A 12,686-nucleotide genomic window follows, 5' to 3' on the forward strand; every position below is an offset into this window, starting at 1 on the left:
AATAATAATAATAATAATAATAATAATAATAATAATAATAACCTGTGCATGATACACTGACAACTCATCTATTTCAATCTCTGCAAAGATTATTGCGGATCCTTCCGGTTCATTGTCGTTATTTATTAGTTCCATTTCATTCTGAAATATATGTGTTCCAATGACGCATATGTACTCTCTCTTATATTTTTGCTGAGGATAATCACCTGAAAAATATAATTGCAGCTTTGAACCTGCCAGACTTGAAATTTACATCCATTCATTTTTACTAACGTACCTATGAAATGGGCGAAAACATCTAGCACGTCACACACACCCAATTTTCTTTGCCTGCCTCTTGTTAACCGGACGTGGCCTTGTCTCTTCCTGGCCCCTGTGTCTTGGACTCCAGAGGTCTTGGACTGCAACTCCCATCATTCACAGCCAGAACGGGAAAATATGGGAGCTGCAATCCAACAATTTTGGAGGGCACCAGGTTGAGGAAGGGTGTTAGAGTCTCTTCCAGCGCATTTGCGGACCACGAGTTCAGTTACAGTTTTTAAAGCTCAGTTGAAAACTTTTCTTTTTTCTAAAGCTTTTAGAACTTGATTTTGATCTTACTTTTACACTTTGTTTTATTGTCCCCTGTGCCTGTTTCATGCATTCTCTTCCCTTTCTTACTGTTTTTATTATGATTTTATTAGAATGAGCCTTATGACAAAAGTGAAAGAAGAAAGTGCAAAAGCTAGGTTGCAGTTAAACCTCAAAAAAACCAAGATTATGGCAACCAGCTTGATTGATAACTGGCAAATAGAGGGAGAAAACGTGGAGGCAGTGACAGACTTTGTATTTCTGGGCGCAAAGATTACTGCAGACACTGGCTGCAGCCAAGAAATCAGAAGACGTTTACTTCTTGGGGGGAGAGCAATGGCAAATCTTGATAAAATAGTTAAGAGCAGAGACACCACACTGACAACAAAGGTCCGCATAGTTAAAGCAATGGTATTCCCCGTAGTAACCTCTGGCTGCGAGAGCTGGACCATAAGGAAAGCTGAGCGAAGGAAGATAGATGCTTTTGAACTGTGGTGTTGGAGGAAAATTCTGAGAGTGCCTCGGACTGCAAGAAGATCAAACCAGTCCATACTCCAGGAAATAAAGCCAGACTGCTCTCTTGAGGGAATGGTATTAAAGGCAAAACTGAAGTACTTTGGCCACCTAATGAGAAGACAGGATACCCTGGAGAAGGTGCTGATGCTAGGGAAAGTGGAAGGCAAAAGGAAGAGGGGCCGACCAAGGGCAAGATGGATGGATGAGATTCTGGAGGGGACAGGCTTGACCTTGGGGGAGCTAGGGGTGGCAACGGCCGACAGAAAGCTCTGGCGTGGGCTGGTTCATGAAGTCACTAAGAGTCGGAAGCGACTGAACGAATAAACAACAACAAAGCCTATGTGGCGGGGGGTTGCTGTTTTATTGTTTTACTATGTACAGTACCATGTACATAGATCATAGAATTATAGAATCATAGAATAGCAGAGTTGAAAGGAGCCTACAAGGCCATCGAGTCCAACCCCCTGCTCAATGCAGGAATGGGGCTTATAAAAAAATAAATAAAAAAATAAATAATAACATTGCATGATGTCAAAGCAGCTCAGCTGGGTCCAGGGTGATGTACTAAGGTGAACAGCACATGCCATGCCATATGGGATCAGCCCGTACAACTTTGGCTATTGCATAATAACAATTGTTTACCTTCTTCTCTCTGGCCTTCCTTCATCTCACATCAGTCCGCTGGTCTCTGTCCACCACTCTGCCGCTAAGATCATCTCCTTGGCCCGCCGCTCTGACCATGTCACTCCACTTCTGAAATCTCTTCATTGGCTCCCAATTCACTCCAGAATCCAATATAAACTTCTCCTGTTGACCTTCAAAGCTTTTCACGGTCTAGCTCCTGCCTATCTCTCCTCTCTCATCCCACGCTATTCCCCCGCTCGTGCTCTCCGCTCCTCTGATGCCATGCTTCTCGCCTGCCCAAGGACCTCCACTTCCCTTACTCAGCTTTGTCCTTTTTCTTCTGCTGCCCCTTACGCCTGGAACGCTCTTCCAGAACACTTGAGAACTACCAACTCAATCACAGCTTTTAAAACTCAGCTAAAAACTTTTCTTTTCCCTATAGCTTTTAAATATTGAGTTTGTTCTGACTCTATACTGTTAGCTTCACCCTACTCGGTGCCTGTTTACACTTCCCTGTGCCTGTCTGCATTCTCTTCCCCTCCTTATTGTTTACTACAACTTTATTAGATTGTAAGCCTATGCGGCAGGGTCTTGCTATTTACTGTTTTACTCTGTACAGCACCATGTACATTGATGGTGCTATATAAATTAATAATAATAATAATAATAACAACAACAATAAATTGGATGTATGGATGTATGTCTTCCTTTGAGTACAAAATTATGCCTGGTGTGGAGAATGTAGAGAAGGAGACATTTTTTCTCCCTCTCTCAAAATACTAGAACCCAGTGGGGTCCTCCCACGAAGCTGATTGGTGGGAGATCCAGGACAAATAAAAGGAAGCCCTTCTTCACTAAGCGCGTTTATTTATTTATAGCACTAAACTATTTATTTATTTATTTATAAATAAATAAATAAACTATGGAATTCGTGACCACAAGATTTAGAGATGGACACCAGTTTGGATGGCTTTGAAAAAAGGGGTTTGGATAAATTTCCAGAGGAGAAGGCTATCCATGGCTACTAGCCCTGATGGTTGTGTGCTACCTCCACTATCCAAGGCAAATAGAGGCCTATGTGCACCAGTTGCTGGGGAACATGGGTAGGAGGGTTCTGTTGCATCATGTCCTGTTTGTGGGTCACTGGTCAACGGCTGGTTGGCCACTGTGTGGACAGAGTGCTGGACTAGATGGACCCTTGGTCTGATCCAGCATCAGGGCACTTTTTATGTACTTATGAGTAGATGTTAAATCAAGATTGCTTGTGTTAATAGCGTCTAGAACCTTTCTCTATCTAGAAGTCATAACAACTGGGTACTTTTTCTGGGGGGTTGTGGGACCCTCCCTTGTTAGAAAACAAGTAGCATTTCTAAGAGTGTACAAGTGTTGAAGCTTTTGACATGTCTAAGATGTGTATCATTGTCATGGAGAATACAAAAACATTCCAGCAACGCATTAGGAAGATCACAGTGGATCATGCACTTGATGCGTCTGCTGTAAGATGAGCTAACATACAACTTGGAGATTCCTGGAATATCCTTCTCTGTCCTTCCACTGATATCCTCCAAGAAACATGTTTCTCAGACCAGGTTTCTCGCCTTTGAATATTTGATATGACTCTTGGTTAACTTCTCACGAGATCGTATCTACACTTCATTGCTCTTCTTCATCACGTCGTTCTAAAAAGTTTTATTTCTTCACTTTATTTTGAACTGCCTAATAATCGAAGTTCTCCAGTTTCAGTTTCTCTAGTCTTCCCTTGTGATTTCTGCCCTATATACTTTCATCATCCTTTGAGCTCTTCTCTGAATCCTTCCCCATTTACCCATATCGGTGGTGCCCAAAACAATACTCTAAATGAAGTCTTAACAATTCCGCACTGAGATGTATTGTGTTTTCTCCAAGTACTGCTGGGGAAACATGCAAAATGGTATCAGCTTCGTTTGACACAGCATCACATAGAATCATAGAATAGCAGAGTTGGAAGGGGCCTACAAAGCCATCCAGTCTAACCCCCTGCTCAATGCAGGAATCCACCCTAAAGCATCCCTGACAGAGGGTTGTCCAGCTGCCTCTTGAAGGCCTCTAGTGTGGGAGAGCCCACAACCTCCCTAAGTAACTGATTCCATTGTCGTACTGCTCTAACAGTCAGGAAGTTTTTCCTGATCATAGAGTCATAGAATAGCAGAGTTGGAAGGGGCCTACAAGGCCATCGAGTCCAACCCCCTGCTCAATGCAGGAATCCACCCTAAAGCATCCCTGACAGAGGGTTGTCCAGCTGCCTCTTGAATGACTCTAGTGTGGGAGAGCCCAAAACCTCCCTAGGTAACTGATTCCATTGTCGTACTGCTCTAACAGTCAGGAAGTTTTTCCTGATCATAGAATCATAGAATAGCAGAGTTGGAAGGGGCCTACAAGGCCATCGAGTCCAACCCCCTGCTCAATGCAGGAATCCACCCTAAAGCATCCCTGACAGATGGTTGTCCAGCTGCCTCTTGAATGACTCTAGTGTGGGAGAGCCCACAACCTCCCTAGGTAACTGATTCCATTGTCGTACTGCTCAACACATCGCCTTGTGTTGAGTTTCTCATCCTATATCAGGCCACCTTTCTCAGACAGTGTTATTTTAGTTGTATATTTTATTCATTGACTCAACACAAGACGATTCTGATTTTTTAAACCATTGTGTTCCTGATGGACAATGAAAATGCTACATCATAAAATACACCATTACAAGGACCTCCTGCTCAGCAAAGAGGCCCCATCATTTTTAAGAGACATCCCGATTTCATAGTAATCTTGGTAGCAGGGAGTTTAAAAGACAGATGAAATAATGATCACTTCCTTCACACGGTGGTTGCGTGAGATCAAATGGTGAGAGCCAGTGTGGTGTAGTGGTTAAAGTGTTGAACTGGGATTTGGGAGATCCGGGTTCTAGTCCCCACTCAGCCCATGGAAGCTCAATGAGTGACTTTGGGCATGTCACAAACTCTCAGCCCAACCTACCTCACAGGGTTGTTGTTGCGAGCATAAAAATAGAGGGGAGGAGGGTTCCGTACACACTGCCTTGGGTTCCTCAGAGGAAAAAAGGCGGGATATAAATGCAATAGTAAATAAATATGAAAAAATAATTTGAAATTATATTAAAATGCTTTATTTTCCTCTTGCCTGTTTCAGAATGGTAACTAATGCTGAAGACCTCCAAGAGGCTTTCTGACTTCCTCTCCCCATGTAAAGTATGCTGAGAACTTTTCCAGTGGTGTAAGTAGTACATCAGCCATTTTTCTCTGTGCATATCCAGAGGTTTTAAGTACGTCCCACAAGTTGGCAGACTCCTGCTGATATAGGGGTTGGCGGGGTAGGTGTGTGTGTCCGTGTCCTGCTATTTTGGTATTTGCTAGAGTCCAGCCTTCCTCAACCTGGGGCGCTCCAGATGTGTTGGACCGCATCTCCCAGAATGCCCCAGCTGGGGCATTCTGGGAGATGCAGTCCAACACATCTGGAGCGCCCCAGGTTGAGGAAAGCTGTGCTAGACAGTCAAGAGAGGAACACAGGATCCTCTTTCGATCCCGTTTCACCCCGAGTTTTGTTTTCTTACTTCATAGAAATTGCTGCTCATTTTGCAAAAACTGGGGTGCCTTATTAAGGATTTGGCTACACTTGAACTATCCAAAGCTTCGTTGCTAGTTTCTGTAGGGATTTTAACATGCAATGTCCTTTTCGGGACAACTTGTTTTGAGAACCACCTCAACGTCTGGTTGTTGTGAGTATTGCCATTTTACGGATGGCTTGAATAAAGGTGAGTTACCCAAGAAATCCATGTCTCAGAAGGGATTTGAAGCTAGGCTCAGATAGTGCAACTGCAATGCCCTGGGTTCGAATCCTTGCTAAGCCATGAACTTTACTGGGTGGCCTTCGGCAAATCCCAACTCTCGGCTATGGGGCGGTATGCAAATTTATTTATTTATTTATTTATTTATTTATTTATTTATTACACTTATATACCGCCCCCACAGCCAGGTCTCTCTGGGCGGTTTACAGAAATTCTAAAATTAAGATAAAAACGAGTATACAAAATTTAAAATTCTAAAACACAGAACATACACACATAAAGCATTAAAAACCGTTAAAAAACGAAACATGTGGGTGATTAAGATGTGCCGCCATATGCCTGGGCAAAGAGGAAAGTCTTAACCTGGCGCCGGAAAGATAGCTGCGTTGGTGCCAGGCGAGCCTCGTCGGGGAGATCGTTCTTGGAATTGTTGTAGAACAAAAGCTGAATATGAGCCAACAGTGCGCTATGGCTGCAAGAAAGGCAAATGCTTTTTTTGGGCTGCATTAATAGAAGTATAGCTTCCAAATCACATGAGGTACTGGTTCCTCTCTTTTCGGCCCTGGTTAGGCCTCATCTAGAGTATTGCGTCCAGTTCTGGGCTCCACTATTCAAGAAGGACGTAGACAAGCTGGAGTGTGTTCAGAGGAGGGCAACCAGGATGATCAGGGGTCTGGAAACAAAGCCCTATGAAGAGAGACTGAAAGAACTGGGCATGTTTAGCCTGGAGAAGAGAAGATTGAGGGGAGACATGATAGCACTCTTCAAATACTTAAAAGGATGTCACACAGAGGAGGGCCAGGATCTCTTCTTGATCCTCCCAGAGTGCAGGACATGGAATAACATGGCTCAAGTTAAAGGAAGCCAGATTCCAGCTGGACATCAGGAAAAACTTCCTGACTGTTAGAGCAGTACGACAATGGAACAGGTTACCTAGGGAGGTGGTGGGCTCTCCCACACTCGAGGCCTTCAAGAGGCAGCTGGACAACCATCTGTCAGGGATGCTTTAGAGTGGATTCCTGCATTGAGCAGGGGGTTGGACTTGATAGCCTTGTAGGCCCCTTCCAACTCTGCTATTCTATGATTCTATGATTCCATAGTCTGGGGGCCACCACTGAAAAGGCCCTGTCCCTCATTGCCACACTCCGAGCCCCTCTCGGAGTAGGCACCCAGAGGAGGACCTTAGATGTTGAACGTAGTGACCGCGTATATTCACATCGGAAGAGGCGTTCCGTCAGGTATTGTGGTCCCAAGCCGTGTAAGGCTTTATAGGTCAAAACCAGCACCTTGAATTGGGCTCGGAAACATACAGGCAGCCAGTGCAAGCAGACCAGAGCAGGTGTTATATGGTCGAACCTTCTGGTTCCCGAAATCAATCTGGCCGCTGCATTTTGCACGAGCTGCAGCTTCCGAACCGTCTTCAAAGGCAGCCCTGCGTAGAGTGCATTGCAGTAATCTAACTTGGAGGTTACCAGAGCATGGACAACTGAATAATGTAAATAATAATAACAACAACAACAACAACAACAACAACAACAACCGAGTTCAATTCCCTCTGTGCCAAACTCCCAGGTGTTGTGGGAGGCGGTACTGCAATTTGCACATGAAAACTTGCCACAGGTGTTCAGTTCTGACTAGACCTTCTTTCCCCAAGATGTGATGGTCTACAGTGGCCATGATAGCTGGGGATGGTGGGAATTGCAATCCATCTTATCTGAAGGGCACCAGTTTGGGGAAGGCTGGACTCTCCGCCAGGGTCTGTAAGGGTCGTGTGAAATTCTGTTCCATTCTGTCTTTTTCTCCCCGCTGCTCCGGTCAGGGCTGGGCTGTATGAAGGAAGGAGTCAGTGATCTATTGGTCAGCAACATGGGCGGATTGTCTGACTCCAGTCATTTCTGTCAGGCCTGGCCAATCATGTCACACAGAGGAGGGCCAGGATCTCTTCCCGATCCTCCCAGAGTGCAGGACACAGAATAATGGGCTCAAGTTAAAGGAAGCCAGATTCCAGCTGGACATCAGGAAAAACGTTCTGACTGTTAGAGCAGTACGACAATGGAACCAATGACCGAGGGGGGTTGTGGGCTCTCCCACACTAGAGGCCTTCAAGAGGCAGCTGGACAACCCTCTGTCAGGGATGCTTTAGGGTGGATTCCTGCATTGAGCATGGGGTTGGACTCGATGGCCTTGTAGGCCCCCTCCAACTCTGCTATTCTATGATTCTATGGCTTCACACGGCCGTCCAATCACAAAGACCAGTGTTGCACAGCGCTGTCCCCTTCTATTCCTGAAGGGGTCTCTGAGGTCTGAACGCAGTCACAGTCCAAGCAGAAGGTGCCGGAACTGTCTAGTTCAAGATCCAGGGACTCCAATCCCCCCCTCCCTGCCCCCGGACACAAGAGTTCACCTTAGTTGTGCTATTGATTTCCTCCACCCCACCCCACCCCCGGCACGCTCTTAAAATGGGGTAAAGAGACCTGATTGGTGGAGATACAAATGGAATAAAGAGGCAATTTCCAAGAGACCAAAAGAAATACTTTGGCCTGTTTATTTTTCCTGCTCCTGGTTTTTAAGAGCCATCGAATGCAGTATTGTCAACTCCGTCCAGCAGCAATTCTCCGGGGTTTCATGTAGGAAATTATTCGTCACTTGCTCCCCTTTTTTTTTCTTTAAGTGAGGATGTCAGGGGGCTGAAAGTGGAACCTTATGTGTGCAGCTCTTCGTTCACCAGGTGGGATGGGACGGGGCGGGGCAGGGGGGCAACGGTGAAGCTTGTGATCCCATACGAATGGAGAGCATGCCCGTGAAAATATCTCAGACCCCTCTGCAGGATGAGTTGCATGCAGATACGTGGGGGATCCTGAGCCAATCAAGTGAAGCGAAAAGGGTTCCTAGGGAAACAAAAAATTTCCAAATCGCTGATTCATACTCTGTCGTACGCATGCAAACTTCCCTGCTTTGAAATGCATAACGTATGCTGTTTTCCGTTGGAGTGTTTAGTTCAGTTTTTAAAGATTCTCTGACCCCTAGGGTTCAGTAAATGTTCAGCATGTGGGGTGGGGGTTGAGGGGATAAGTGGGAACATCTGGCCCTCCAGATGTTGTTCGACTCCAGTTCCCATCAGCCCTAACGAGCATTGCTAATGGTTCTCCCTACGATAGATTAACATTTTACCGAAGACTTGCTCACTCAAGCGTTCTGTCTCTGATTTTTGACTCCGTGGCTGGGTTCGCACAACATGCTAACTCACACTCAGTGGCTGAATGTGGGATTTTGTTGAACCATGGGTTGTTTGTTGAACGGTGGGATAGCATGTTGTCTGAACCCAGGACATTTTCGACAAGGTGGCTTGTTAACCATGCACTGTAGCTTTTCCCCCCCTTTTCTTTTCAAACAAGCCACCATGAGATTTATTGTTGGGTTGTTGCAGACATTGTCTTGGGTTCAGAAAACATGGAAACCCCACATTTCAGCAACAATTCCCCGAGTGGGGGTTAGCGTGTTGTGTGAACCCAGCCTGCCTCTCTTCTCTGTCTTATATGCACACACACACAGACACACCATTCAGGTCTCTGTGTGTTCCGCAACTCTACTCAAGCACAGTGTGAGTGCATGAAGTTGATATCTGGGAACAGGGTTCAGAATCTGGCTATTTAAAAACAACAAACAGAAAGCAAAGTGTGTGTGTGTGTAAGTGTGCTAACTGTGACACTAACCAAAATGTTGAAGCCATCATATATTGAAGAATATACTCGGAATGAATTGGTGTGTCGCAGCTTGGCGGTGATGTCTCGTCCCATCACATCCTTGAAAGGAGTTCCAGGGAGATGGTGAACGGCAGCCTTTGCCCCCTGGCCATCATACCTTCATAAGAACATAAGAAGAGCCCTGATGCTGGATCAGACCAAGGGTCCATCTAGTCCAGCACTCTGTTCGCAAAGGGGCCAACCAATCATTGGCCAGGGACCAACAAGGCAGGACATGCGGCAACAGCACCCTCCCACCCATGTTCCCCAGCAACTGGTGCACCCAGGCTTATTGCCTCAATACTGGAGATAGAACACAATCACCAGGGCTAGTAGCCACTGATAGCCTTTGCCTTCAGGAATTTATCCAACCCCCTTTTAATGCCATCCAAATCGGTGGCCAGCACTACATCTTGTGGTAGTGAGTTCCATAAGTTCACTATGCGCGGTTCATGATGATCATAGAATCATAGAATTCATAGAACCATAGAATAGCAGAGTTGGAAGGGACCTATAAGGCCATCGAGTCCAACCCCCTGCTCAATTTATTTATTATTTATTTATTTAAAATATTTATATCCCGCCCTATATCACTAAGATCTCAGGGCGGCGTACAGATAAAAACATACAGTGTAAAACAATAAATATACACAGTTAAAAACAAATTAAACCATAATCCAAGTTAAAACAATATATAATTTAAAAGCAATAGATGCAGTTAGAACAGTTAAAACAATGTGCCAGTGACTTTAACCATCAAACGCTTTGTTAAAAAGCCATGTTTTTGGCGTCAAAATTCAATCAATGTACGATGTTCAATGGAGGAATCCACCCTAAAGCATCCCTGACAGATGGCTGTCCAGCTGCCTCTTGAATGCCTCTAGTGTGGAGAGCCCACAACCTCCCTAGGTAACTGATTCCATTGTCGTACTGCTCTAACAGTCAGGAAGTTTTTCCTGATTCCTGATGTCCAGCGGGAATCTGGCTTCCTTTAACTTGAGCCCGTTATTCCGTGTCCTGCACTCTGGGAGAATCGAGAAGAGATCCTGGCCCTCCTCTGTGTGACAACCTTTTAAGTATTTGAAGAGTGCTCTCATGTCTCCCCTCAATCTTCTCTTCTCCAGGCTCAACAGGCCCAGTTCTTTCAGTCTCTCTTCATAGGGCTTTGTTTTCAGACGCCTGATCATCCTGGTTGCCCTCCTCTGAACACGCTCCACCTTGTCTGCGTCCTTCTTGAATTGTGGAGCCCAGAACTGGACGCAATACTCTAGATGAGGCCTAACCAGGGCCGAATAGAGAGGAACCAGTACCTCGCGCAATTTGGAAGCTATACTTCTATTAATGCAGCCCAAAATAGCATTTTCCTTTCTTGCAGCCATATCGCACTGTTGGCTCATATTCAGCTTGAATGTGATGATTCTCAGGTTGGCCTTAAAACAGGTGCAATTGCAGGAGATGGGTGGCACAGGTGGCAAAGGTGTGGCACTGACCCCACCTCCAGTGGTTTGCCATTGCTGATTGCAAACCTTTCTCTTTTCTCCATGCAACCTGAAGGAACAAAAATCCCTTCTGTATAGAGAAAGGATACGGATCTACATTCATAGAAGCCAGTGAATAGAAAGCCAGGTGGCCCTCGGTCTGCTTTTCTCTCCTTCTACCTTGTGGCTTCCTTCCCTTTTTGCTCTGTGTCTCTTCCACACCACTGGTCATAAATTGATGGCAGGATCTGGCCCGAATTTTCAGATGGATCTAGGACAAGACAAAGGCCGATATCCTGCCTTCAACTAACCAGATTTTATTTTAAAGGAAGAGCAGGACCAAAAATATTGTCCCTGTCAGAACCTGTGCGGTTTGTCAATATTCTGCTGCTGACAGCTTCCCTCTGGGCATTTAGAATGTTAGTGAGCATTCCGTACCATCACAACATCGTGGTGCTTGCAGGTGACTCGCAGCTATTTTGTATTTTATTTTTAGTATTGTATATTAGAGGTAATAATTACGTCTGCAACCCGATTCAAGACGTTTTGATTAAATCAATCATCATATGAGTTTCAGTCAATTTAATTGATCTAGCAATTAAATTTGCGTATGGGTAAAAACAATATTTATGAAGCATGAACATTTAATTTCTCGTTTTTAGGGGAAGCTCAGATGTGGAACTCATCTGAGAGGCATTCCTCTCCTGTGTGGAAAAAAGGAGGAATACCTCTTTCTCCATCACAAGTTCTTTAATTGGGGGCATCTTCCTAGTTGGGGAAAAAGGGTTTTGAAAAATTGATTAATCGAGCCAATTAAAAGATTTTACTTATTTATTTATTGCATTTATATACCGCCCAATAGCCGAAGCTCTCTGGGCGGTTCACAAAGATTAAATATTGCAGTCGTAGGACTAATGCATATGAGTTTGCGCTCAAGCTGTTGTGGCGAATACTTGCCTAAAAGGCAGAACATCCATAGAAGATGCACCAAGTGGCTATGGAGAATGTTGCACACTGACTAAATTGAAGCATCGTGCCAAACTTTGGTTAAGGGACATTAACCATGGTTTGGCGTATCTGAATGGGGAAACCATGGTTTGCAATCAGCTGGCAAATCAGATATCATGATGTGAAGTGGGAAAATGATAGTTTCTAACTATTTGCAGACCATAGTGACAGTTGAAGCCAGATTCCAGCTGGACATCAGGAAAAACTTCCTGACTGTTAGAGCAGTACGACAATGGAACCAGTTACCTAGGGAGGTTGTGGGCTCTCTCACACCAGAGGCCTTCAAGAGGCAGCTGGACAACCATCTGTCAAGGATGCTTTAGGGTGGATTCCTGCATTGAGCAGGGAGTTGGACTAAGTGGCCTTGTAGGTCCCTTCCAACTCTGCTATTCTATGATTCCTCTCTATTCAGCCCTGGTTAGGCCTCATCTAGAGTATTGCGTCCAGTTCTGGGCTCCACAATTCAAGAAGGACGCAGACAAGCTGGAGCGTGTTCAGAGGAGGGCAACCAGGATGATCAGGGGTCTGGAAATAAAGCCCTATGAAGAGAGACCGAAAGAACTGGGCATGTTTAGCCTGCAGAAGAGAAGATAGAGGGGAGACATGAGAGCACTCTTCAGATACTTCAAAGGTTGTCACACAGAGGAGGGCCAGGATCTCTTCTCGATCCTCCCAGAGTGCAGGACACGGAATAATGGGCTCAAGTTAAAGGAAGCTGGATTGCGGCTGGACATCAGGAAAAACTTCCTGACTATTAGAGCAGTACGACAATGGAATCAGTTGCCTGGTGAGGTTGTGGGCTCTCCCACACTAGAGGCCTTCAAGAGGCAGCTGGACAACCCTCTGTCAGGGATGCTTTCGGGTGGATTCCTGCATTGAGCTGGGGGTTGGACTTGATGGCCTTGTAGGCCCATT

The 12,686-nt window shown here is 45.3% G+C and overlaps 1 protein-coding gene across 10 annotated transcripts in view; it reads left to right on the plus strand.

Annotated features, from left to right (window-relative positions):
* HMBOX1 (homeobox containing 1) overlaps window positions 1-12,686 on the plus strand; it is a 146,833-nt gene that overhangs the window by 62,367 nt on the left and 71,780 nt on the right. For all 10 annotated transcript variants that reach the window (XM_063123752.1, XM_063123753.1, XM_063123754.1 and 7 more), the window contains exon 2: window positions 4,888-4,971. In XM_063123752.1, coding sequence (XP_062979822.1) covers window positions 4,949-4,971 — 23 coding nt within the window. In that variant the 5' untranslated portion in view covers window positions 4,888-4,948. The remainder of the gene's footprint in view (window positions 1-4,887; window positions 4,972-12,686) is intronic.

Source organism: Elgaria multicarinata, chromosome 4 (genome assembly GCF_023053635.1).
Source record: "Elgaria multicarinata webbii isolate HBS135686 ecotype San Diego chromosome 4, rElgMul1.1.pri, whole genome shotgun sequence".
Classification (NCBI taxonomy): domain Eukaryota; kingdom Metazoa; phylum Chordata; class Lepidosauria; order Squamata; family Anguidae; genus Elgaria; species Elgaria multicarinata.